The 27,413-nt window shown below is 40.1% G+C and overlaps 1 protein-coding gene across 5 annotated transcripts in view; it reads left to right on the top strand.

The window, feature by feature from the left end:
• The first annotated feature begins 1,356 nt into the window (after positions 1-1,356).
• FAM184A (family with sequence similarity 184 member A) overlaps positions 1,357-27,413 on the top strand; it is an 88,764-nt gene continuing 62,707 nt past the window's right edge. For all 5 annotated transcript variants that reach the window (XR_004321933.1, XM_032484785.1, XM_032484787.1 and 2 more), the window contains exon 1: positions 1,357-1,672. Coding sequence is in view for 4 of the 5 variants with exons in the window: in XM_032484785.1 (XP_032340676.1) it covers positions 1,505-1,672 (168 nt within the window). In the remaining variant the exon portion in view is untranslated. The remainder of the gene's footprint in view (positions 1,673-27,413) is intronic.

Here is a 27,413-nt window from a genome sequence, read left to right as displayed (position 1 = left end):
TATGTCAATATGGCCCCCAGTGGGATTTGGTAATAAGCTCAGATTTATAGGATGGTTAGTTGCATCCTAAAGAAAAACTACTTATTATAACATGAGAGGATTCAATCCTGCAAAACTGCATGAAAATAGATTTCTAAAAAATAGGCACAAATCTGTATTTTTAAAGTTTGTGTTAAGAATGCCCTAAAATGATCTCAACACAGGATACATATTAAAAATAGTAATAGTAATTTGACTCGCAGGTGTAGAGATGTTAGCAGAAAAATAGTAGGAAATAAACACATTTAGTTAGGTGAAAAGAAGAAAAATAGTACGAAATAGATACATTTAGTTCGATGAAAATGCGTAAGTAATGACACATTTTGGCCCAGCCCCAAATCCTTAAGGAGCTGACATCTTGTTCCAGCTTGTTTTCTCCCTTTACTTCTAGTTGGCTAGATTTCATATATAATGGCCTGTGGTTCCACTAGACTGGTGCAATGCTGTATCAATTGACTGATGAGGTGTGTACACTCAGCACGTACTTAACGTTGAATGAGGGACAGTCCCTGGCACGTAGTAGGTCCGCTTAAGGCGTTAACAATCATACTTGTGTGAGTTTGGAAGGAAGGGTCAGGGTAAGGGTTATCTGACTCCCCGTGACTTCATTACCCACGTCTCAGGTGCTGAGGCCAACGTTGGGAGGGAGCTGGATGTGAATTTGCCGCTCTTCTTGGGGAAGAGCCACTTGGGCCCAGCGCACGCGAAGATGCACGTGGAAAGGCTCAGTAAATCAGCACGCGTTCTACAAGCCGAACGTGACCACAGCCTCATCTTCCCTAGCATGCGCGGCACACAGGCTTTACCACCGTCTGGCGGGGCCTCGCGGGTCCCCGCCGCAGGGAAAGCCTCCGGCGGCTGCGGGCCCTCGGAGAAGCGCCCGCACTGGCCGCGGGGCTGCTGGGCTGCGGGGCCGGCGGCGGCGGCGGCGGCGGCGCGGGGCGGAGCTTGGCTGCGGGGAAATGACGTCGTCGTCCCCGCGCGCTCCGCGGGCCGCGCGCCCTGGTAACGGCGGCCTCCGCGGCTCCCGCGTCCTCCTCCGCGTCCCCGCCTCCTCCCGCAGCAGCCCGCGTCGTCTCCTCCTCCCGCAGCAGTCCCGGCGGCGGCCGTCAGGCTGGGTCTTGGTACGCGGTAGGAACGGGACCTGCGGGGCCAGGCTGCCCACGACGCCCCCGCCGAGCGCGAGCTGAAGAGCGGGCGACAGCGGATCGGGCCCCGGGCCGCCGCCACCGGACTCTGCCCCGCGCCGGTGTAGCCCGCGGCTTCGGGCCGGCGGGGCCGCCCCGTCCCTGGACGGCGGTGACCGGGGGACGGCGGGCGGGTGGGCGCGGGCGGCCGCGGCTGGCGGGCGCCGGGTGTCGGGTCCGGAAGCGGCCGCCCGGGCTCCTACGTCCCAGCCGCCGTCGCTCGGCGGGCCGGCCCCCGAGCGTGGGGACCGCTGCCCCGGCCGGGGTCTGCCGGGAAGATGGCGACCCCGGGCATGAGCTGGCAGCAGCACTATTACGGCGCCTCGGCGGCCGGGACGGCCAAATTCGCGCCCTCGCCGGCCGCCGCGCAGCAGGCGGGGCACAGCGTGGACTACAGCCAGGACATGCACCTGAAAATGAGCAAGAAGATCGCCCAGCTCACCAAGGTAAGGGCGCGGCTGCGGGATCGGCGCCGCGGAGACCCCGTGCGAGCCGCGCCGGGCCCGCCTGCCCGGCCCACCTGCCGGCCTGGGAGGTTACGCACAGTTGAAGGGGGCTGGTTCTGGGGAAGCAACAACCAGAGACGTACCTCCAAGAATCGTTCAAACTTCTGTGCAACGCTAGTTAATTTAAACTAAACAGGTCGACGGCATGGCTAGGTTTATGGGATTTGCACCCTGTTATCCTTCAGGGGTAAGTCAGCACAGAACAAATTAGGACAAATCTACGTTTATTGCACTATAATAAATCACTTTAGTTTTGCTCTCGTGCATCTGCCAAGACTTCAGGAGGCTTTACACTACAGTACTGTAGAGTACAGTACCGTATTTACCCAACACGAACCAGAATCTTCGGAATTCATTAGTATCTTGCCGGTTACGTAGTTAAGTGGAGAATAAACCTGAGCGGTGCAGGAGGGTAAAACATACCTTTCGTGCCATTTTGGGTATTCAATGAGTCATTCCTTATCCTGACAAAATGTCAAACAAGGCTTTTTAGATGAATAATGTGTGTGCATTTAGTTAAATGCTTCAGTCTACCAGAACAGAATTTGTAAAGAGCAAAGAGCCTGCAAATTTGGCCAGTTGTAGTTTAGGATGGTACTTGAACAGTGAGGTTTTTCTAGTTTAGTAAATGTTGATAAGGAGAAAGAGTTGGTATCTGTGGAGCAAGAGCAATTTAGATCCATTAAACTGCTCTGTTTAGATCTCAGGAGCAGCCTTGCCATACCCATTAAGTGAGAAGAAGTGATTCGTGGTTTTTGAAAGTAGAGGTGATAGAACGTAATGTGTTTAAGCTGAGTGGGCTAACCACTTGTTACGAGTGTTGGCACGTGAAGAGAGGCGGGCATTGTGAGGTTTGCTCCAGGATAACCTCTGAAGTCTGACTCTTTCAACTCCCAAATTCGCCTTATATAATTGCATTACTAGTTGGCACTTTCGAGAGGGTCAGGCTAGACAATGTTGGAAGAGTGGAAAAGAAGGAAGAGGGATTGGAAAGGGACAGGAAGTAGGTAAAGATATTTTGGTGAAGAAATGTGATTGAGAGTAGAAACAAAAATAGCTGAAAGGACTGAGGGATGAGAGATCAAGTGGACGAGCAAAGGAAAAGGTGCAAGTGCGTAACCGTAAAACTCATCCAGGCAAAGAGCAAGGCAGCGTTTGGGGAAATTTTGCTTGGTAGTGGAACTGTGTACAGTTTAATAAAAGAAGTTTCTTTTCTCTTCAGTAAGCTGCTTTTCTTTTTACTTAAGCTTTTTTTCAGATTTCCTGTTCTTTTATCAGGAACAAAAATTCAGCACAACCGTTAAAGGTGGGAGTATGAATAGAAGTTGCAATCGCTTTTTCTCTTTATACTGCCCACCTCAAATCTAACGAAGCAGAAGGCTGCCCTCAGGCCTGCGCTCTCATTACAGCTTGCGTGCTACAGCTAATCTTTACTGAGTATTGCTTGCACTCTGATTTAGTGTTTGTAGTTACAATCTCTAAACGCTCACACCACTGCTTCTGCTCAGTGCCTCAGACGTTTAATCCTTTATACTGGACTTTCTCAACCTTGGTACAGCTGACATTTTAGACTGTTGGGAGCAGGCAGGGCTGTCCTGTGCATTGTAGGATGTTTAGCACTGTCCCCGGTGCTACCTGGTAGGTTCCATGCACCCACAATTGTGGCGATAAACATGTCTCCAGGCATTGCCTGATATCCTGGGAAGGGGTGGGCAGGGATCATTCCAAGTGGAGAACCACTGATTTACACTGAAATATCCCACCCCTGTCTCTTGCCTTTATTACTAAGACAAGACAGGAGAATGAAACTGTGTGATATTAGGACTCTATTTCAGCCAACAACCTTCAGTTTCTAAAACATACAATAAAACCTGCTTCCCTTAGGTAACAATTTGGAAACTGTCAATTTTATAGACACATATATTGTAAATACTGTACAATAAGAATGATATCATGAGGAATAATATTGCCTGTTAGAAACTTTACTGTTATCTGCTGTATAGAATTTTCACTCATGAGGAGTTTATTGATAAATTCACCTCAGTAGAGATATGTTAATAGAACTGTGGTTGAAACTTGGCAATAGCTCGTATTTCAAAGTTAGATATTATAAAGGTAACCAAAAATAGAATTTTATTTCTTTTAGAAGTGAGTCAACGGAACTCAACTCTTCAGCATCACAGTTAGCATGGCTTGGGGATCTGACACAGTCTTGAGTTAAAATTTGTACTTTACCACTTATTGGTAGTATGACCTTAGGCAAGTCATTAAACTCTGAGGCCCAGTTTCCTAACCTTTAGAAGAGACAAGATGATACTATAACTCTCTACTGTAGTAGGCGCTTAATTCAGGCTGTCACTGAGAAGAGCTACTATATGCCAACAAACAAAGTATTAGTAAAATATTGGATAGTATGTTTTTAAAATGCTCCTTTCTTTTAAAAATAAACCATTCTGCCTTAATAGCATTATGTGATATTGCATTTCTTTTGTGGGTTTTCTGCTAAATTCTTTAAAAGTGTGTATAGTAATTTTTCTTGTATTTGAATATCAGAGTTTAAAGTTTACACATTTGCTCTGTTTTTGTAAGTACAGTATTGAAAATACAATATGCAATTTTCAGAGATTTGGCTGACAATGAGAGAAGAAGGATGAAAGTAATCTACATAACTTTATACACAGTAACATATTTTTGACTAACTCAAAAGCAATCTCAGCTGCAGGCATGTTTGTTCAGATTCTGTTTCCTAAGGACCTAACATAGCAAGCCATCTTATGGAAAGGACACAGCAGTTCTTCAAGCTTCTTTTATGAACAGGCACTTTGCTAATTGTTATAGATACAGCAGGGAGCAAGGCAGTCTCTGCCTTTTAAAGTGAGTCTGTTATATTTCTGTTGCCCATGTCAAACTTTAACAGTTACTGTTAGAATCCTGAGTCACGTTGTGGCAGATTTCTGGAATTGTTAATGACTGAGCTGTGTCAGGATAGGCAGAGAATCTGGATGGGCTGAGTTATGTTTTATAAGGTCACATTTGTGTACTTCTCTAGTCTCCACAGTGTTGACTCTTTAGTGCACTCAGTCGAAAAGCAGAACTTGTAGGATGAAATTATAAAACAGCTTTATTTTTGTCACTCACTGTCCTTTTCAGTTTACTCTGTGAGACTGTCTCATCCCCTGCCTGTGGATAAACTTAACTTTTCTGGTTGCTTTTAGATACTACAAATTATCCTTCAGTGACTAAGTCATACAAATCTCAATTTGATTATTAAAATGTCTAGTGCCAACAAATAAAAACCCCAAACCAAACCTGAGGTAAGGATGACGCTTCTCCCCTGTGCCCACTCCCTAGCTCTGCCTATTGCAAGGGGGAAGGGGGCATCATTGACCTTTTTTCTTCCAACTGAGCTTTTCTACTCCTCCTTTGTCTTGCCACGCCTGGTTTCTGACCCCTCCCAAGTTGCACAAGGAGGAAGGGAAGAGAGGAAAGAAAAGCAGCAACTAACATTCGATGAGTGTCTGGTGATCTAGCGTCAGTGCTGTTGTAGACTTGGCAGATGTTTAAAGCTCTTTCTTTCACCTGTGGATCCTCCACCTCCCACTTCAGTTGCTCGCCTCACCTTGCTTGACAATGAGAATGCATCTGTGTTCTGGCTGGTGGTTTTCGTCTTCCTCAGCCTCTTGGATCTGGCAAGACCTTCATGTTCATTCTGCTGAGGTCTGTGCAAGCTCCACTTAAGCTCCTTGGATGGACCCAGATGATGTCATCCCAACTTGCTCTGTCTCTCTCTCTTGTAGGGCCTACATTGGTCCATGGGGAGCACTCATTCTTTGTCCAGACAGACTCTGGAAGTGGTCCCAGTTCAGCCATTTCTCTGCTGTTCTCACTGCCTCTTCATCCAGCTGCTTATCCTTAGAATCTCCAGGGATGAGTCAGGTTCCAGTTCAATATGTTCTTCAAAGTGATTGAGACACATATCAAGCTCTTCAGGTAGTCCCATCAAAGCCTTTCCTTTAGGCTTTAGGTGAGAGCAGGCATCCACCTCCATCCACCCTCCCTCTGGAAGGCAAGGGCACTTGTTCCGGTAGCCCTCCACAAGGAACTCTTCTCCAAACCCCCCTCTGTATTCTCCTTGAAGCTTCTCTCACTAGTGTCCAGGGTAGGAGATAACACACCTCAACACTTTAGACTGCCTCCTTTGGAAATTTTGAGAATGTTTTGACGTCTGCTTTGAGATGTCGGTTGTCTGGTTGTCAGTAGAAACTTTCCTTTTAATATTTTGTAATGTTAGCTGCTCATCCAACACTTTAGTTGACTGTACTTTTGGTATAGTTTGGCCCAATTACCACTTACAGACATAACTAGTATAAGGTAGGGTATAAGTTTCCAAAGAGCAGGAACAGTTGCTTTGTGTTCTCTGCTTAGCATCAAACCCTTCTTAAAAGTCTTCTAATACCCAACTTATGTCTCTCCTCTTGAGAACTGCCCTGACCAACCTAGGCCCTTTTGGGTTTGCCTTACTCTGGATTACTCTAACATTTATTGTCTGTACTTCTATTAGATACTTAATAATATAAATTTGCGAACACTGCTTATTGTGTTTATAAATGTACTTTGTTTCTCACCTATAAAGATCATATATTTCATGTAACCTTAATATGAGTGCTTTGCATGCAGTATAAAAGCTTAATAAATAGTTATTGAAGATGATGATGTACCAAGTAATTTTAATATATAGTAGAGAAAATCAGTACATATTTTTCAGGAGTTGTATCTGCTACTCTCCAGGATTAATGCTAGGTCATTTCATCTAAGTTAAATTACTCTTAAATATTTACTGACTTCCCCTCAAACTGGTTCAAAAAGCTATATTATTTCATAATATACTTATTATTTTGATGCAAAAGTAAAAAAAAGCACTTTGTCTAAAATATAAATATTATCATTTCAAAAGGAAGGTAATTGATATACCAGATTCTTTAGCAAGTATGGAAAAATAGTGTTTTGATCATTTAATGTGAACTCTGCTTTGACTGCTATTGCTGATTGTGGTTATAGAATACCAAAACCAGTGAGATTTTCAGAAACAATCCTATTTTCTCTGTGTTAAATACAACTGATTTCTCACTAGTTGGTTTGTTTGAAGTACCTGGATTCTCTTTCATAGTAATACTCAGTTTTGGTTATGACTTGGGTTTTTTCAGCTGGGCACATCCAAATCTGGTATCTTTTTTCCCTCCTTTGTTATATTGCAGCTTTGTCATTCTATTATGCAGTTGCTTGGATGTAATCTTTTAGTGGTTTAGTGTAATCTTTGAGTGGTTTGAATTAATATCCTACATTTTACGATTGGGCACAAAAGCATGATATGCTGTTAATTGTCTAAAAACTTATAAAGGGATTGCCTTTAGAGTTAAAAGGTTTAGTAGAAGAAAACGTAGATTTTTATCAGCCAAACCCCCTCATTTTATAGGTATGGAAGTTGAGGGCCTAAAGTCATTTGAAGATTATACAGCTTGTCACTGGCAGAACTTGGACTTGAACCCAGGTCTCTGGAATAGGTTAGGAGAGGGGCAGCTATACTAGCAGGTCTCCTTTTCCTGTGTATGCCTTCCTTCCAGCTAATATCACTCACTCAGTTCCTCAGTTCAGGCCACGGAGATGTTTTTCCCCATATTGGAACCATGTTTTGCTCACTATCTGAATCATAGACTTGGTAAGAGTGAAACCAGCATGCCTCTCCCATACACTGCACAATTTCTGGGTACGTAGGTTGTGCAGTTTATAACTGTAGCTTTGGCAAATTTGTAACAGCTCTTTTTTTTTTTTTTTTTTGTATTCTCAGATAAATGTCACAATATTTTCATGTTTCTATTAAGAGCTTTAGTCATTCCAGACTTAAAAAAATTCTTTAATTATATTGATTTACATACTGTCATACTTGGTGTCAAAGTTACTACTATGTGGTTACTTTAATGTTTTTCCTCTGACTGCTTACTTTGTTGACTGGATTGTTGCTTAGGTCCCATTCCTGAGGGCAGGGGGTTGGAACTTTTTCAGTCCCCCACCCCATCCCCTCTCTGTTTTGTTTGTTTGTTTAGGAAAATCTGTTGCTGTCTTCTAATTGCCAACCTCTTCAAAAGTAGTATGAAGGATAAGCATTCAGCAGAATGTGATTGAAGCGATTTGTTTATTTTAATTAATAAGTAAATTCCTATACTTTCTTAAAATTATGAGTATTTCTGAAAATTTTGTCTCTCTTAAATTTGAGATGAGAATGAAGAGTAACCTGGGTCTGTAAAGCCAGTTAGCTTCCACGTGACAACAGGAAGTAACAAGGTGGGGTGAGGAGCGGTAAAATACTGTGATTCTCCCCTTTCACCTTAATTTATATGAGATTAAAAATTTTTTTAGCATTTGGATAAACTTGAATATTATGCTGTGAAATGTGATTGATGTGAATAATAGAAGTTCTTAATGCCATACTTATTTTTTCACCGCAGAAGGTTTCTGTCCTGCAGGCTACTCATAAATAAAAAGAACAGTAAGTCTGTTGGAACTAGTGCCCCCCACCCCTTTTGGGAGACAAACACCTGAAGAGAGATGGAAGAAAATTGCTAACTGAATTCAGGATATTTTTTTTTTGTAAATAAAAACAATGTTACAAATATGTGGGGGAAATATTACTATCAGGTTTATATTTTATATTTCAAGTGTGTAATCTGAGCCATAAAGGTTTTTCTTTTAGGTTGACCTCATAACTTAACAATCCTTTAAAATCTTTAGGAAAATAGTCTCTGACTGCCAATCAATTAATATATAAAAATGAATTTTGGAAACACCAGTCTTTGCAGGTTGAGGATCGCCAGTTGTAGTCAGTATTTTGGTATACTTAACATTTGAGACCAAAGCAAATATTTTAGAAAATAAACCTTTTATTTTTAGCTTCTAAACTACAACAGTGAGACCTCAAAACTTATTTCATTAATGATTACATATTTTTTTCAAACCAAAACTTTACCAAGAATGTATAAAAAGCAGTAAAGTTGAATACGAAAATTTTTTAGTCCTAGATCTTTTACTACTGTCATTTTGAGATATAAATGGAGGCTGAAACTCCCAAAGGACCTATTGTGGATGGAAAAACAAGACTTAGTGATCAACCATAATACTTGAGATTTGGATACTAGACTCAGCTACTGTGTACTACCTAATTTACTGTAAGGGAGATAGTATTTTAATGACTTTTAGAAATTACTAATCTGTACTTCTTTATATGTACCATCTCTGTTTTAGGGTTTAAGAAGGTTTGGAAATAAACATTTGGTTCATAAAATACATTGCTAATATTTAAATTATCAACAAAATTGCAAATTTTAGTAAAACATTAGGATAAATTCCTTTTCACAGTTGTTGAAGAATGAATTATTTTATTTAACTCAAGAGTTACCATAGGGATTAATGATTTTCCACCTTCCAAAATAATATACTTAGATTTAAATCACACCATTCATAAATTACATGGAGTCCTTTATCACTTCCAGATCCTTGTAGATAATCAGTATGTTTATAGGAGATTAGGCCAGACCTGTACTAATCTTGTGCCAAATGCTGAACTTTTATTTCTGAATAAATTCTGTTACTTTAATTTTCATTTGCCACTTCTCTCATATAAAATGAATTGCAAAATTTGACTATTTACATACTCTAGATATTAGACCTTCTGGTTGGAAAGATTTATTCTGTTGAATGTGTGTCTGCGTGTTCACAGGTATTTGCATCTTTCATTCTGTTTCTCCTTATGCACAGTTTAATAACAGAATCTCATTTCTTTCAAAAACATTTATAACCAAAATACTAAATAATATTCTGTTCTTATTCTTAGATCTTTTGCCCAGTGAACCGCTCTGTAAACAAAGTACAAATAATTTTGAGAGAAAGATATGTGTTTGTATGTGTGTAATACGACGGTCCACTCAGAGCCACAAGAGAAGATAGACTTAAATATGACTGGAATAGAGCACATAGAGCCATATGATTGCCAGACTTTTGTTGAATGCCTAGTCCGTGGAAGACACTGTGCTAGGCACTATTAATTAATACTATTAATTCACTGTTCCATTTTTAGATTATATATTTTTCTCACTTTTTCCTTATGCATTTTTGTTTGGGGGGGGGGTAATTATGTTTCCCTATAGACTTTTGAGAAAATGTGACCAGAATAAAGTAAATGAACATTTTAATCAAGAGAATACTTTTATCTGACAAATTTTAAATGTTTAATTATGGGCAGCTTTTTCTTTTTGATTTGTGCATTTTGGGTAGTATACCTGATTTTCTTAGATAAATAAACAATGCTAGTACCTTCCAACTCCTTAAATAAGATTTTTAAGAAAAATTTAAAGAATAATGTTGACACATTCTCTGGTTACAAATCTCTGTAATGACCAGGGATAAAGGGGGGTAAGGGAAATTTCAGTCTTCTGAATCCCAGGAGCTAATGGATATGTATTGGGGTTTGTGCTTTCGGTCTCTCGTGGGTGGGCCAGAGGACCACGTTCCCCGAGCCATTGGCCCAGGGAGGCAGCAGAGCCCACCATACCGGTCAGAGGTGTGGTTCAGTGGCTTAGATAGACCCCAGTTTGAATTTCTGCTTCACCATTTACCAGACTGTGGCTTTTAGTGAGTGTTTTAATCTCTCAGAGCCTCAGCCGCCTCATCTGTATACAAATAAGAATAACAAAGCCTATCTCATAGAATTATTATAAAGGGTAAGAGAGATAATCTGTGTAGGAAAAGTCAATAAATCTCCATTTGTACCCACTCTCCAGGCCCCTCCCCCTTGCTTCAGTCTGCTGGCATCGTCTCTAGCAATTAAGTATGTTTTATGTGTATTTTCTCCTCTGGTGGAGATGTATTCCACATTTTTAGAGACCACAGCTATCAAAAGTAAAGGTTGAACAGAAAATAAAAGAGAGTTAATTTTCATTATTTAAGGTAGTTATGTTCTATCAAGTTATTCAAGGGACGTACAGGGTTATGTTTCTGACATCCTGTGGTTACGTTTTCATCAAGCCATCAATGTATAACCTTGTTTTAGGTGTATTTTTCTTTAACAACACCTTATTTAATACATACTGTTGATTCATTAACAGAGAACTTACAGCCAGCAGCACTATAACTCATGCTTGACTGAAGCCTAGCACACTGTAAGTGTTAGATTTTGAGGTTACATATACATTTGAGCAAGTACGTGAATTTGGAAGTAGGGAATCCACGAGTAATGAGGATCTACTGTGTCTAAAAATGAATGCAGAACTTTGCATCTGCTGTTTACCTTGGCCCTGCTCTGGTTTGTCAGATGTGTTACCACCCTAACCACCCTCACATGAGTGTGGGTTTGACTGTTATTATTTCCCTGAACACTCTCAGATGGGAGGGCTGGAAGGGATGGTGGGGGCAGGAGTACTCATCTTTTGTGCTAGTTGCCAGTCACCTAGCAGCCACCCTGCAATCATGAGCATAGGATAAAATTACAATCGATTCTCTCCTTGTTTGTGAATTGTAGTCTTCATAATCTCAACTGGGATCTACCACATTGCCCTGGGTCAAAAAAAGGAATAAAATGTTTGAATTATTCCATAGCATGGAGTGAACCTTTTCAGAATATAATATTGACTTATTTAAATTGAAACAAAAGCCTTGTTTTTTATACTCATTTGCTTAAAATGTTTACAGTTACAGTTCCCTTCTTCCCAACACAAACTGTCAGTGTGGGAGTTGGTTTTGTTAAGACTTTGTACCTAAAGATAACTAGAAATCTTTTACTCCCTGAGACTGCAGAACATTTGGTTGTTAGTTTCTAGATTAACTTTATGTAACATACAGAAAACTCTTTAAAAACCATTTATTCAAATACAGAATGTTTGGTAGATATTTAGTCTTACTGGTTCTATTTTGATATGTATCTTCCTTAAATGACCTAGAAAATAAGCACTTTCATTGTTGATCATGGAGTATGTTCATATCAGTACACGCTTTCTTGTCTCAATCGCCTGGTGATGATTAAAAAATACTGGTGGGAAAGGAGCCCAGATAAGAGAACTCTGTGGTCATGAAGGCATCAGCAAAGTTTGACTGCAACCAAGCCTGTCACTTTAATATTGCTCTTCAGGGCTACGTGTCTTTAGCCTTCAATCCTGGGTCTGTCACCCTTGCTCTTTGTTTCATCTGTTTCTATTTCTGGATTGTGGAACTTTGCCAGAGAAAATTAGGGGACTGGATTGTGGCAGAATGATGCCATTCCCCCACTCCAAGACATACACGCCCTAATCCCTGGAACCTGTGAATATGTTACATTTTGTTCACAGGTATGATTAAGTTAAGGATCTTGACATGGAGAGATTATCCTTGATTATTTGGATGGGGCAAGTTTAATCACCAGGATTCTTCTGAGTGAAAGAGGGAGGCAGGGGAGTCAGTGTCAGAGTGATGGATGTGAGAAAGAGGGCTGCTCATGAGGTTGCAGTCAAGCTGAAGACTTGACTGGGGCTGGAGGCTCCACTTTGGAGTTGACTCATGTGTTGTTTGCCCAAGACCTTAGTGCCTCACAAGTGAGACTCTCTGTAACTGGTGATCCCAGGGAGTGGAGGGGAGAGAGACCAAGATGGAAGTTACAGTCTTTTCATAACATAATCTTAGAATGACATAGCATCGCCTTTGCAGTATTCTGTTGGTTACACAGACCAACCATGGTGTGATGGAGGAGGTGACTACACAAGGATTTGAATACCAGGAGACACAGATCATTAAGGGCCATTTTGGAGGCTGATTCCCCCCAAGAGGGAATCAGAATTGATTGAAGATGTTATAATGAGTTCAGAGAGTTTGAGATGGCCATGTATACCTAGGTAGAAATATTTAGCAAACATTTGGGTATGTGTCTTAAGCTACAGGGATAGAAATGAAATTTAAAAGTCATTAGCGTATAGGTGATTATTAAAATCATGAGTGTTTGGGGCCTTAAGCAGAACAGAAAACATTTAGAATAATTGCTGGGGGAAGAAGGAGAAAAGAGCTGACAAGATTAAAGTGAAAAGATCAGTGAGATGTGTGGCTGTCCTAAGAGGAAATTAAACGTGATGTCTGGTATCAATTGGAATGCTTTGCAGTTTTCTGCAAAGTCCTATGCTGTCCTATGGAGAGGACCACCATTGTTCAGCAAATGTAGGAGAGAAGGCATGGCATTAAAGGATTAATCCAAAGCCTGAGTTTTGCCTGATAGGTATAGTAGAACTGGGATTTAAGAGAATGAAGGAGCTTTGATAGAGTAAGTCGTGCAGTTAATCCACTCTTAGTTGTGTGCTACATAGGGAAGGAAGTGGGTTAAGATGAAGCTGATAGACAAAGGAAAATGTAGGAATTGAGAGGACCATCGGTGTGTGTGTGTAGATAATGCCCAGTGGCTGAGAGAGAATGCAAGGAGATGTAGCATGAGAGGGGACTAGAGTAAGACTTTTGAGGTAGAAGAAGTTATAACAAGATCCTGGGTACAGTCTTGAGAGTGCTTATAAGGAAGTGAGGTTCTTAGAGTTAGGAATTCCGAAGAACTTTTAGTCTGGTCTTTAGGATTCTACATCCATTTTTGAAATCTCCAAAGATAATGGCAGGGTTTGGATAGGAGGAAAATTTGTGAGTCCCAGGCCAAAATTTACTCTGAATGAGGGCAGCGACTTGGAGCCTGATTTGTTCCTCTGATAAGGCAGGTCAGGTGATAAAGTTAAGCAATAGGATGCAACGTAAAGCAAGAGGCATTTTTCATTATGGGGGAAGGATAATGGCTTGGCATGGCTAACGGCAAGTACCATTTTTAAGCAACCATTACATGCTATTTTCTTACAGTGTTTAATATAATTCTTACCATACCCTGTGAGGTTGATACGAGACTTGAGGAGGAAGTTGAGTATTAGAGAGGTTAAGTGACTAGCCCTAGGCTTTGCTACTGGAAGAGCTGGGATTTGAACCTTGGTCCGTCTGATTGTGTCATGTTGCTATTTTTAGAAAGCAGTGCTAGGCAGCAAGGTGAGTGCCTGCATCAGTTCCAGATCCCGTGTGTTTGGTGCAACATAAAGTCAGGTTTATTTTGGAAGGGAATCTGTGTCTTTGGTTGAGAGGGGTGGAGATGGGGTTCTGAGGATGTGGGAAATTTGTGTGTGTGTGTGTGTATGTGTGTGTGTGTGTCTGGTTTGCTATTTAAATACCGACTCAAGGATTGCATAGAATACAGTAAGAAGAGGGGTCAGTGGTGAAGGAGCGAGGGAATGAGGATGGATCCTGGAATTTAACTTGTAGCTGTTTTGCAGTCATATGTCTAAATAAAGTGAAATATATGGCCTGATGATATAGAACCATCTTATACTTAAGTTTTTAAAAAATATCAACTAAAATTATAAGTATTTAACAGATGTTAAACAAGAGGCTAGAATTTTTAAGAAAAATGTGACGTGATGTTTTTAAGTGAATTATTTCACCAAATTGTCTTTTTAAGTTGATTATTAATTTGTTTTGTACAAAATTTCTGGAGAGTTTGTCATCCTAAAAATAGTGAATAACATAAATAGAATTACCAGTATTCTCCTATTTACTAAATATATGGGATTTTTTTTTAGGTGGTCACCTTTTTATTGATTGATACCTAATCTTAAATCTGAAAATGACATTTTATAAAATCTAAACGTCTTTTAGAAAACTAGCATATAAGTTATTTAAGAAAAAAAGAGATTTGTGCTAAATATAGCCTCTGGAACTAACATCTCTGAGGTAGGGGACTTTGCCTGTTCTGCTTTATTCCTATATGGATACTCATTCAGCAGCCGTTTCGAAGTATCCAGTAAACACTGGACAGTGGGGGGGGACACGAATAAGCCAGGAGCACATCCTCCAGGAGCTCGCAGTCTGACAGGTATACGAGATGGAAATTACCTGAGACAAAGCGGTTTTTGTATTAAGTAAACCTGTTCTAGATGCTTAGTGTTAGACAAATCAGCAAGAACATCTGAGTCCTTTCACTTCCTCTGCTGAGCGCAAGATGGGAGGCAGAGGGGGACAGTCTTGTCCCCTGCATACCTGGTTACGATTTCTTACGAGGACTGTATCAATAACCAAAACCATTACACCAAAAAGTATGTTGTGCACTACTGTGTATCAGGCACTGTGTTAACCAGTTTACTTACATCACATTGTTTCATCATAACTTTATGAAGTAGGCATTATTCTCTTCACTTTACAGAAAAAAAACTGAGGCTTAGAGATGTTTAAAGTAACCTCCTCTCAGGTGTATATTTGAAGTAAGAAGGCTAATCCTGGTTGCTTTTCTCTAATGTGTTTGGAATCCTATGTAAAATCCACAGTCTGCTGTGTTCCAAATGGTAAGAGCAGAGCCCATCTTGGAAGCTTCGAGCCGGCTCGTTTTATCTTAATGCCCTGTCTCTGTCCCTGGACCCGGCTCCAAATACAGGCCCCCGGTCATCGGGCTTATCCTCAGGCAGTTGTGCCTTCTTTTCCCAGACACTTGTTGGGTTGTTATACTTGCTCTCTGGAACTCTCATTCTGTGCTCAACAAACTTCTCTGCAGCCACATCTCTTCATAAAATAATCTTATCTCCTTACTTTAATTGAAAACCTGGCTCCCTCCCAGGATACTGCCTCTCCTGCTGCTTTTGCAGGTCTGCACTACTTGTTCTCACATGTTTCATCAACCAGATACTCATAAAGAAAATGAAGTTCCATCAGGAAAACGAAGAGCTTGATTTTTTATGCTGTGATTTGTGAGTGACCAATTTATACTTATTAAATATAGTAGCAAGTTATAAAATAGGCTATATTTATAAAAATGCAGTGGTTTGAAGTGTTTGTATTAAGATTACTTATCAAACAAGAATAGTCCTTTTGTTGAAAACAGTAAAATGTGCTCTTCTGCCAAAATAATACTTGCGATGAGAGTAAATTATAAAATTCATAGCCAACTCTCATTAATAAAGCATTTAGAATGGTAAACATCTGAAGTACTGGTATAGTGCTTTGTTTATGATAAATGCTGTATAATTCTTATGCCTGACAGAATGTTTACTTATCATGGTTATAGTTGGGTGCACAGCATTTGCTTCAAGTAATTGTCTTTTGTCGTGACCTAATTCAAACACAGATTGGAATACAAGGGTGAAAAAAACTGAAATAATTCCAACAAGTGGAGAGGATGCTAGAAAGAAGCTTTAAAAAAAACATAAGCTGGAGACCAAACCCTAGGAAATAGTTTTATTGGATATGATGGTTTCTGAAGTTGAACTGTCAAAATAAATGGGGAAATTAACAGTGGACATCTATTATTGGCCAAACAAAACAAAACAAAACAAAACAAAAGAAAGGAAATGGAAGTTCCAGTAAAGGGGAAGAAAATTATGGAATACAGTCATTAAAGTGAGGAGACAGCTGTGTTGCCTAAGCTACATTCCCGATGTCTACTGCTGCCTTTCACACCGCCCCAAAACTTGTATAAAACAACAACCATCTTATTCTTATACATTCTTGGGTTAGGAATTCAAAGAAGAGACAGCGGGGATGGTTTGCTCCGCAGTGTCTGGATTTTCAGACAGGAGTGGCTTGATCAGAGGGAGCTGAGACAGCTGGGGTTGGAGGCTCCGCTTCCAGGATGACTTCTTTACTCACGTGGTGCCCAGACTGGGATGCCCTGAAGGCTGGGCTCACCTGGAGCAGTTGACTAGAGGACCTCCATGTCCTCTCCGCGTGGTGGGGGCTTTCACAGTGTGGCGGCTACTGGAGCCTCCAGAGACAGAAAGCTGCAAGGCTTCTACTGATCTAGGCTCGGAAGTCATTCAGTATCCCTTTTGCCACATTCTGTTGGTTACAAGTGAATCATTAAGGCCAGTGTAGATCTGAGAGGAGGAGAATTGGACTCTACTTCCTGATGGGGGAGTGGCCAGATCACACTGCAGAAGAGCATGTGGAATGGGAACTATTGTGACCATTTTTGAAAAATACAGTCTGCCAAAACTTACACATTTTGGAAGTAGAAGAGAACTTAACCCACATTTACAGCCTTTTCAGTGATTTGCCACAGACTTTTAAGGGGTTAAAAAAGAGAACGAGTTGGTAACCTAATATGCATTATTGGAAAAGAGCTCTCACTGCCATTTTAAACACAAATATAGACTCTCCAGATTAGCAGAGACACTTCCCCTCTACATTAAACAAAATCATTATTCGATATATGGCAACAAGAAAGCTTTTTTATTGTAAGCATAGCAGAAGGTTAGAAAATACAATGGTGTGCACTTTGGATATTGTCACTGCTTAGCCATTTGCCAGTCTTACCCGATGAGACAATAACCAAGAAGAGCAAAATTTCAAGGCCTTTGGAGATTACTTCCAAGATTCTGGAACTTTGCTTCAGTGGTAATAAGTGTATTACGTGTATTTGAGCAGCAGTTTTTGTGGGTTTCAAGTCATACTACATTAATTTTTAACTGTATTGTAGAAGAAAATTTTCAATCTGTTACAGCTCTTATTTCTGTCCTCTTAGCCCTTTTGAGAAAAGGGCAGATGGTGGTACTCAATAAATAGTGTTGTGTCAGGAAGGAGGAAGCCCAAATCTTCAGCACACTGGAGAGTGCCCTCCACCTGGCTTATAGAGGACATAGTCCCATCTAGGGGATTTAAGGAGGTTAGCAATCTTGTGGCTCACATACTGAATATTTATGATAGCTGAGCTCTTTCTTTTTTATTTGTCTCTTGGCTCCATTTTGTCACAGTGTAAATGCTCAGCAAGTGTGAGTGCCCACATTTATATCACTTTGGAAAGGAAGGACGTTCTCTGTAGATTATATGAGTAACTTTAGCTTGGGAGATATTTAAAGATTTTAGTGACGGAGCTGATAAACTGTGTGGTAGGACTGTGATTCAGTGGCCAGTTACTTTGATGCCCAATGCCAAGTGATGCCCTTGAATAAGACAAGAGATATATTCTGGTAAGCATAAAATGTTGCTGTGGGATGGTAGAACCCTCAATTAATTTTAAGAAGCTTCTGTCCATTTTTAAGGCTGTCATCTATACCTGGATGTCTGCCATCACCTCAAGTACGACATGTACGAAATTGAATTAATCATCTTCTCCATCAGACATCTCCCACATGCCAGAGAATAAAGAAAGAAGCCAAAAACCTAGTTTCCTTTCTCAACTTGAGCATTTCTGTCTGACTGTACCTTCCCTTGAGAGTGAAACTCTGGGATTAAGTTTTCCTTTTTACCTTATTTTTTTTTTTTTGTTTCTTTCTATGATATCTCTTTTAGATTTTCCTTTTATTTGCATCCCCCCAGGTAGGAATTGGAGCAGACCCTATTTTTGTAGTCTCCTGACTTTCATGCTCTCCCTATTTAAATTTATTGTGCTTCTTAGAGCTATGGTACTGCTAATAAATGTAGTTCCCTGCATGAGTACTCATTCCTCTTTGTTGTTCACTAAACCAGATCTTAAATCCTCTGCATGGTTTTTGCTTATTTACGTATTCGTGGGGTAAGGGGTTTCCAGGGTTTAAGCAGCAATATTAGTCAGGTTTCTCTAGAGAGACATCAGAGCCAAATAGGATGTATGTTGTTAAACAAAGAGGCTATGAGACTGAGGAAGGAGGCTCTAATGCCATGGTGGCCTGGGTAAGCAAACCAAAATCTAAACCTGGAAATGCCTCAAGATTATGAAATCCAAACCTAAGGACAACCAGTCACAAAGAGCCAAGTAGGCTTTAAGCCATAGCCAGTCAGATAATTTGTTTGCTTTGTGTTCCCTGCACTCCCAATCACTTCCAGCTTGGTGCTGCCCAATTTGACTCAATTTTTGCTCAAAGTCTTAACATTTTAACTATGCCTCAGTTTATCTTTTAGCAATAGCTAATAGAATCTATAAATATGACTTATAAATTGGCTCACATAATTATGGAGGCTGAAAAGTCTCAACATCTGTAGTGAGCAAGCTGGAGACCCAGGGGAGCCCGGTCCCAGGGCAGGAGAAGACCCATGTTCCAATTCAGACGGAACGAAGAAGTTTCCTCCTCCTCAGCCTTTTTCATTCTGTTTAGATCTTCACTTGATGGGATGAGGCCACCCACATTAGGGAGGGCAGTCTGCTTTACTCTGTCGTCCAATTCAAATGTTAATCTCTGCAGAAACCTCTCAGACACACTCAGAATAATGTTCAGCCAAATGTCTGGGTACCCCAAGGCCTAGAGCTGACACACAAAATTAGCCATCACAGCCCTTCTGTTGGAAAAAGTTTTCTTCCATTAGCTTTTAGTCACTTACAGCTCAAAAGGCAGACAGGCTTCAGGCCACAGTGAGAAATGGGGAGTAGAGAAAGCACGGGATGACATTTACTAGTGCCCACGAGAGAGCGCAGATGAAGGGCTGATCTGGGGGCTTGCAGCCTGAGGCTATCAGGAGGGAGAGACGTGGAGAGGACTAGAGCGGAGGACTAGACTTGGCGGAGGCTGGAGTCAAAAGAAAAGATGGTTTGGAATATGGAGAAGTTAGGAAGGACTGGAAATGTGGAATGTGAGACTGGGAAACAGAAGAAGGAACTGAGAGAACAGGAGAAGCTGAAGTCCGCAGAGGTGGGGCTGACAGGGCCCTGTGAGGTGAAGCTGGGCCTGTGCTGTTGGGGTGGGAGCAGGAATGATAATGACCAGGCTTCTCTTTTAGAGGAGTGGAGACTGCAGGCTTTGTAGGAGGAAGGAGAGAGTAGGTGATTAGACCTGTTAGACCAAAAGCAGGGCTTTTGGGGAGGCAGTCAAGACAGAAGCCGAAAGGGTGGAAGAAGCTGGTAATAAACCACATCCCCTGTGGAGAGTAGCAGAGGGTAAAAAGCGTGTCATGATGCCCAGAGAAACGCAGTGAAGGAGATTTGACACCAGAGACATGTATTATCTGTACCATGTGTACTTGCAAGGAATTAGGCTGCCCTCACTAGTCATTAGGGAACTGGATCAAAACCACCGTGAGATACCACTTCACACCCATTAGGGTGGCTGTAATTCAATTTAAAAGTGGGAATAAATTGTTGGCAAAGATGTGGAAAAACTGGAGCCTCATGCATTGCTGGTGAGATTGTGAAATGATGCTGCCATGTTGGAAAATAGTTCTTCAGTTTCTCAGTAGGTTAACATACACAGAGTTACCATGTGACCCATCAGTTCTATTCTTAGGTGTCCACCCAAGAAAGTTGAATGTATGTCCACACAAAAACTTGTACATGAATGTTCGTTACAGCATTACTTACAATAGCTAAAAAGTGGAAACAACCCAAATGTCCATCAACTGATGAATGGGTAACAAAATGTGGTATATAATGGAATTTTATTTAGCCCTTAAAAAAAAAAGAGAGAAAACACTGACACATCCAAAACACAGATGAACCTTGAAAGCATCCTAAGTGAGAGAAGCCTACAAAAAGCCACATTATATTATATGATTCCATTTCTCTGAAAGGTCCAGAATAGGCCAGTCCATAGAGACCAGAGGTAGATTCGCTGTTGCCAGGGCCGGGGGGAAGCCGGTGGTGGGAGCAGCTATGAACCGTTACGGGTTTCTTTTCAGGGTGGCGAAGATATTCTGGAATTAGGTAGTGATCGTCGTTATACAACCTTGTGAATATACTTTAAACCACTGACATGCACACTTTAAAAGGGTGAATTTTATCATAGGTGAATTAATGTTTCATTGCTATTTTTGAAAAAAGGGAAGTGTTGCAATGTTCAGTTACTGAAGGCTCGGTACAAGAGCGTTCCTGAGTACAGGACCAGTAAGATGTCTGTGTGAATTCCTCTGCCTGCTTTAATCTTATCCTGAGCAACAATATATGACTTCACAGATTTGATGAGCTACTTGCTTTATTTCTAGGAACCATTAAATATATTGATTACCAAAAGTCACCTCCTGGGCTGCACTTTGGGAAAAATCTGGCTTATTTTATGTAATTACCAAGCTAGCATGCTTTATTTTATTGTAATTTACTCCTTTACCTTAGCTTTCCTTTCAGGGTTTTCCATACAGTATTTTCTTTAAAATTTTCTGTTTAAAAAAAAATGCAGAAATGGGGTAGTAGAAAGAGGAATATGTGCTTTTTTGGTTTTGGTCATTAACTTAATTTGAATTTTTTTCTCTAAAGAATTTGAATATTGACAAGTTTAAAGCTGTTTTCTAGAATTTCATTACCTTTCTTCAAATCCTTTCTGAATGGCACTGAGGTTTTCTCAGTAGGAAGAGCATCATAATATTCATCTCATTAAAATATATGTAGTTCCTGCTGAGAAATAGATTGAGACTTGAAAATGTTTATTACCAGGAGAAACAACAGAAAAAATATTTCAGAAACACAGAGTAACTTCTCTTAGAATTCAATTTAGGATACTGCTGTTATGTTTCAGAATTCTCATTCTTCTAAAATAGGTTGGCATAGCATTTCTTTTTAATTGCTGGATTAGTTCATAAGGCCATTACCTTTGCACTTAGTAAAGCAGTAGGTGATTCTCTGCCTTTTTTTCCCAATCATTCCGTCCCTTGGTGAGTGTGTGGATGGCCATCCAAAAGGGGAGGGGAATGAGCATGTAGTTTGTTAAAAGGCCACTTGATGATTCTTATACTACGTCCTACCTACCCTTTCATTAAATTGAGAATGACTACCATAGTGATCAGATGTCATTAATGGGAGTGTAATATCCCTTTGGTTGCTGGGTAGAAAATGGGTAAGCACAGTTAGCCTTAGAGAAGGCTAGAAAATTTGAGGTAATGTGTTTTTAGAAGTGCCTGCTCTGAGGGAAGATAGAAGCTCAGAACAGAACTGTAGACACGGAGTCAGAGGCTCCTTAGTTACACTCGTTCCAGCCCAGCTCTGTCTGAAACAGCAGGTTACTGTCGGGGTGGCGGCGAGTGCAGGGATCATGTGCGCAGTCGGTTAGTAGGTGCCACACAAGTCCCCTGTATCTCATAATGTATGAGCCTTGACTGAAGATAGAATGAAATCTGTAGAGATCCATAACCTCCTTGACGCACGGACCAGCTGGAAGAGGGTCTCTCTCCTCCCCCTTTGAATCAACCAGCAGATTCTCTTGCTATGTATGACCTCCTAAATTGCTCTTCAGTTCTGTCTCATTTCTCCCCGCCAAGGTTTGTGAGGACCTCAGGCTGTTTCCTGAGTTATTTTGATGTGTTTTGACTGTTCTTTAGTCTCACCCCATCCAGTATATCCTCCACAATGCAACCAGAATTTTAATTTCTAAAATGCAAGTCAGATCAAGTTATTTCTCTGCTTAAAACCCCTCATTGGTTCTCCATCACCTACAAAGAAAAGCATGTTTATTTAATTCTGTAAAAAGTGCTGGTACCTTGACTTTTGATTGATTCATTATATTGGGGCATGTCCTTTAAGAAGACTCAGTATACTGAAATTCAGACGCCCCACGAGTTTTGCACAAAGTCTCTCAACACAGCCTGCTGGTCTCTCTCAGCTGTTGCTGCTTCCTGACCTGTCTCTGGTGGTAAGTTTGCTGATTCATTTAGTGAAAGTGGCTGTAGGCTTAGGTCAGGAGTGGAAACCAGATCAGGTACAACTTTGAAGTCCACAAAAAAGGATTTTGGCTTTTTTTTTTTTTCTGTATGCGTACGACAGAACACTATTGGAGGGCTGAAGGCAAGGATTAGTTATGACTTATATTTTGAAAGAACCACTTTGGCTATTGAGTGAGGAATGGATTGCAGCCCAACATATAAGTGGGAGCAGCGACATGACTGAGGGGCCTACTGCGGTGGTCCTGGCCCTTGAGCCAGGGGTGATGGTAGCTTGCACTAGGGTGGTTGCAATGGATGTGGAGAAAGGTGCAGAGATTTGTGATATATTTTGGCAGTATAACTGATAGGGCCTAATAGTGGCTTCAGGTGGGGGAAAAGAGTAGAAGGAACTCTTAGGTGACACATTTGTATGTTTTCATTCTTTAACAGCAATGTTTAGGGGTAAAAGGAGGAAATGAGAAAAATATAATATAGTTGTCTGTGTCCAAAACAGATAATGAATGCTATTGTAAGCCCTTGAATTATGCTTGAGTGAGGAAGGGAGTATGTGCCTTGGAGGATGTAAGGGCTAGTCCAGGGCTGACGTAGTGGAGGCTGCCATCTGAGAGACTGTGATTAGACCTCAGGATATACGCAGGGTGTCCACACTCCATCTCAGCACCTGAGTCTCATGCTTTGATACTGGTATCTAAAGGCTCTGACTCTTCAAGGAGAGTATCTCCCCAAATTCAGCCAGATTCTACAGACCTCAGTGTGTGTTGCATCAAATAATCTTATCCTAATTTTACCTGACTCACCTCCTTAAATTTTGCTGACATCCAAGCTCTTATTCAGAAGCCTGTTTATTTGAGTCCTGTGATCAGACAAGACAACAAATGATAGCGCTCCCATTCTAACTCCACCTCTCAGTCCAACGGCAGGATGTCCTTACAGATACAGATTCTGTATAGCCCTGTGGATCCTGTGATGTATCAGCTAATTGTCATGACATTTGCTCTTCTTAATATCTGTTCTGCATTCCTGGCCACTCAGAGGCACATTATTGGAGTACGCAGGAGTAGGGCTGGGGTCTGATGTGGCCTCTCAAATACTAGAGAGATGCCAGTCAGAATGGCTTCACTCTCTTGATGTGTGGCACCATTCATGCTTTCGATGTGCTGCCTCTTGAAGTAAGAGGCAGGAAAGTCGTGGAAGAATCAGCTCCCTGCCTGGCCTCCTGAAAAGAAGGTACCAGGCAGCTGCTGGAAAGTTACATTGGTTTTATCTTCCTTTTTCCTGGCTGAGGACACTTTACTCTTCATCTTGTTTCCACAGCATAAGATCGTTGGACTGTTAATTTCCTCCTGTTTTGTTTATTTGATATAGAACCTTCTAAGGCATGAGTTAAAATGTTGGTTAAGAATTCACTAATATTGCCCAATACACATTTACATGTGAGATATCTTATATGTCCAGTTACTTCAAAGACTCTAAATATAGGATTAAGAAATAGATTTATGGAGATGGAATATATTATTATTATGTTAAATAAGTGCTGTAGTAAAGATATGTTAAAAATATATAGGAACCTATATATTGAGGGTCTCCCTGGAATTCATATGCTGGTTGGACTAGAGATGATATTATGGTAGATTAAAACAATTTTTGACATAGTCTTAACAATCCAGTTTTGACAATATTGATTAGTGTAATTATGTATTATGCATCTCTCTGAATTTCCTTTGAGAAGAAGAGTAGACTTGGAAAATAGCAATAATACTGACAGGAAATTGGATGGGTATGATAAAAACTATGGTGCATATTTGGGTAATTTTTTAAATTTAGTGAGCATAACAATTACCAAAAAGTTTTGTGTTCATCTGAGGATCAACTTGGTAGAATTAACTTTCCAAAGTTTACCTTTTCCTTCATGGACACAACTCTTTTTCTGACTTCTCAGTTTACAAATATCAGTGTGATTTTAAATTCTTCTTTGTACTTTGTTCCCTATATCCAATCTCTTATGAAATTCTATTTTAGGAAGAGAGATGCAAGAGAAAAAGGTAAGAGTTGTAATAGGATAAAGGGTGACAAAATATTTTTTCCTTTTTTCTTCATTTTTATCTATTCTATTTTTCATACTTTCTATAATGCACAAAGATTACTTTAGTAATCAGAAAATATACAGAATGTATAACTTTTTTAAAAGAGTTTTTGATCACTGGACATGACAAGAGGAGGATGTTCCAGGGAAAACACTAGTACTGGCAAAGGTGCAGAGAAGAAAAGTATAATTAGTTATATAAGTAGTTATGAAATATTTACTCCCCTAACCCAGATTTTTGCAGTATAAATGCTTTAAAAAAACAAGTGCCTTCATTGTGTTTGAGAAGATAGTTGGAGTTGAAAATGAAAATGTAGGAAATCTTTGTTTTTGCAGTTTTGCTTTTTGCCGCTCTCATTACTGAATTCATTGTAGTGCCTCATGCATTGTCTGTGAGTGAGGATGGCAGGCACTGTGGTCTCTTTTGCCATTTTTGTAGCCTACTCCACATTGCCTTTCCACTACTATTCTGCGTCTTCCAACTCCAAGGTGCAGAAGTCTCCTGTTTTGTTAAGTTACTGATCCACTGTTGCTTTGTGGGTATTCTTCTATTGGAAAAATAGGGTTTGGTGGGGAAGGGACTAATGCAGAGTCACTTTTTGAGGGGACCTGAGCCAGAGCCAGCCCTGTGAGATGCTCATGTAAGCTGTTCAGTAGCTAGGAGGTGGAGAAACAACTAGATGCCAATAAGGGTTTTAAAAAAAAAAGAGGCTAGTTTCTATTCTATTTCCTTGATATAATTAGAAGACTAAAACAAACAAACAAACAAAAAACAGTGCTTTTGACAGTAATAACATTTTGTTTTGGTGAATGAAAGAGAGGAACAAGCCTTTCTTTTCTCTTAATTTTTATCAATATAGCAAGGGTTTCCTAGCTTCTTTGTAACGAGGAGCTAATTTTCTTTTCTTTAGGTCCTTGAGATGGTTCTTTGAGCATAGAGTCATGGAAGATGAGTAGATGAAGGAAGGAATGTCCCTTCTGGTTTCACTTCCCTTCTGCCTGAGAATGTCAGCATTTCTTGCAATGGATGAAAGGGCATGAATTGGTTGGAAAGCCGTTATGGCTTTGAGAGCAAGGAGATATTGCTACAATATTCCAAATTAGAAGAGATTGCTAGAATTGTCAACCCCTTTTTTGTCTCAACATATGTGATGGATGATGTTTACCTGTGTAATATACCTTATTGTACAGAGCCAGGTTCAGATCAACCCCATACAATTTTGAGAGAAAATAAAACACTGTAATTCCAAATCACCACACACATTAAAAATATCAGTAGCTGTCACTCTCTAGAAATTGCAACATAAGTAAGGTAAACTAAGAATTGTATGCAATTCCCAGAGTATAGACCATATGGCTTTTTTTCCTTACATTTGCAAAATTCAGACTCTGTACAATTAATATTAAATTATTTGGGGGCATGCAAGTCACATCAGTAGAACCTATGTCATTTCCTTTTAAGTTTCCTTTTCAGATTATTTATTCTCATTCACTACTGATTTTGTGTATTAATTTTATATTCTGCAAATTGGCTAAATTTATTAGCTCTAATAATTTTTTGTGGATTATTTGAGATTTTCTACATATAGAATCCTGCCAGCTGCAAATAATAATAATTTTACTTCTTCCATTCCAAATTAGGTTCCTTGTATTTCTTTTTCTTGCCTAATTGCTCTGGCTAGGACTTCTAGTACAATGTTGAATAGCAGTGGTGAAAATGGATGGACTTCCCTAAGGTTTGTCAATTTTGTGAATCATTTCAAAGAACCAATTTTTGGTTTTGTTTCCTATTCTCTATATCATTTATCTCCACTCTAATCTTTTATTATTTCCTTCCTTTTGCTAGCTGTGGGTTTAGTTTGTGCTTCTTTTTCTGATTCTTTGAGATGAGACTGTATTATTGACCTTAGATCTTTCTTCTTTTTCATGGTTGTTTATAGCAACTACTCATCTCTACAATTATAGTGGGAAGGCAGTTATAGACAATCCCTTAATGAATGGGCATGGTTGTGTTCCTTTATTTATAAAAACAAGCTGCAGTTTGCCATTTTAGCTCTATCCCACAAGTGTTTCTTTTTAACCACTCCCCACCTTCCCCCTTTGGTTACCATAAGTTTTGTCTTTTATGTCTGTGAGTCTATTTCTGTTTTGTAAGTAAGTTCATTTGTATCATATTTTAGATTCCACATATAATCATGTGATATGATATCAAATGATATTTGTCTTTTTCTGTCTGATTTACTTAGTATGATAGTCTCTAGGTCCATCCATGTTGCTGCAAATGGCATCATTTCACTCTTTATTATGGCTGAGTAGTATTTCATTGTATATATACCACATCTTTATCCATTCATCTGTTGATGGACATACAGGTTGCTTCCATGTCTTGGCTATTGTAAATTGTGTTGCTATGAACATTGGGGTGCATGTATCTTTTGGAATTAGAGTTTTCATCATTTCTGGATTTATGCCTAAGAGTGGAATTGCTAGATCATATGGTAACTTTATTTTTACTTTTTAAGGAACTTCCATACTGTGTTCTGTAGAGGCTGCACCAATTTACATCCCCACTATCAGTGTAGGAGGGTTCTCTTTTCTTCACACCCTTTTCAGCATTTATTATTTGTAGACATTTTAATGATGGCCATTCTGACTGGTGTGAGGTGATACCTTACTGTGGTTTTGATTTGCATTTCTTTTAATAATTAGCGATATTGAGCATCTTTTCATGTGCCTGTTGGCCATTTGTATGTCTTCAGTGGAGAAATGTTTGTTTAGGTCTTCTGCCCATTTTTTTGATTGGGTTGTTTTTTGTTGTTGTTATTGTCTGTGAGGTGATATCTCTTTGTGGTTTTGATTTGCATTTTCCTGACAATTAGTGATGTTGAGCAACTTTTCATTTGTCTTTTGGCCATTTTTTAATTGGGTTGTTTGTTTGATATTGAGTTGTATGAGTTCTTTGTACAT

The sequence above is a fragment of the Camelus ferus genome, chromosome 8 (assembly GCF_009834535.1).
Source record: "Camelus ferus isolate YT-003-E chromosome 8, BCGSAC_Cfer_1.0, whole genome shotgun sequence".
Lineage (NCBI taxonomy): Eukaryota > Metazoa > Chordata > Mammalia > Artiodactyla > Camelidae > Camelus > Camelus ferus.
The sequence above is the reverse complement of the archived record's forward strand: the minus strand, read 5'-3'. Positions and strand labels throughout refer to the sequence as shown.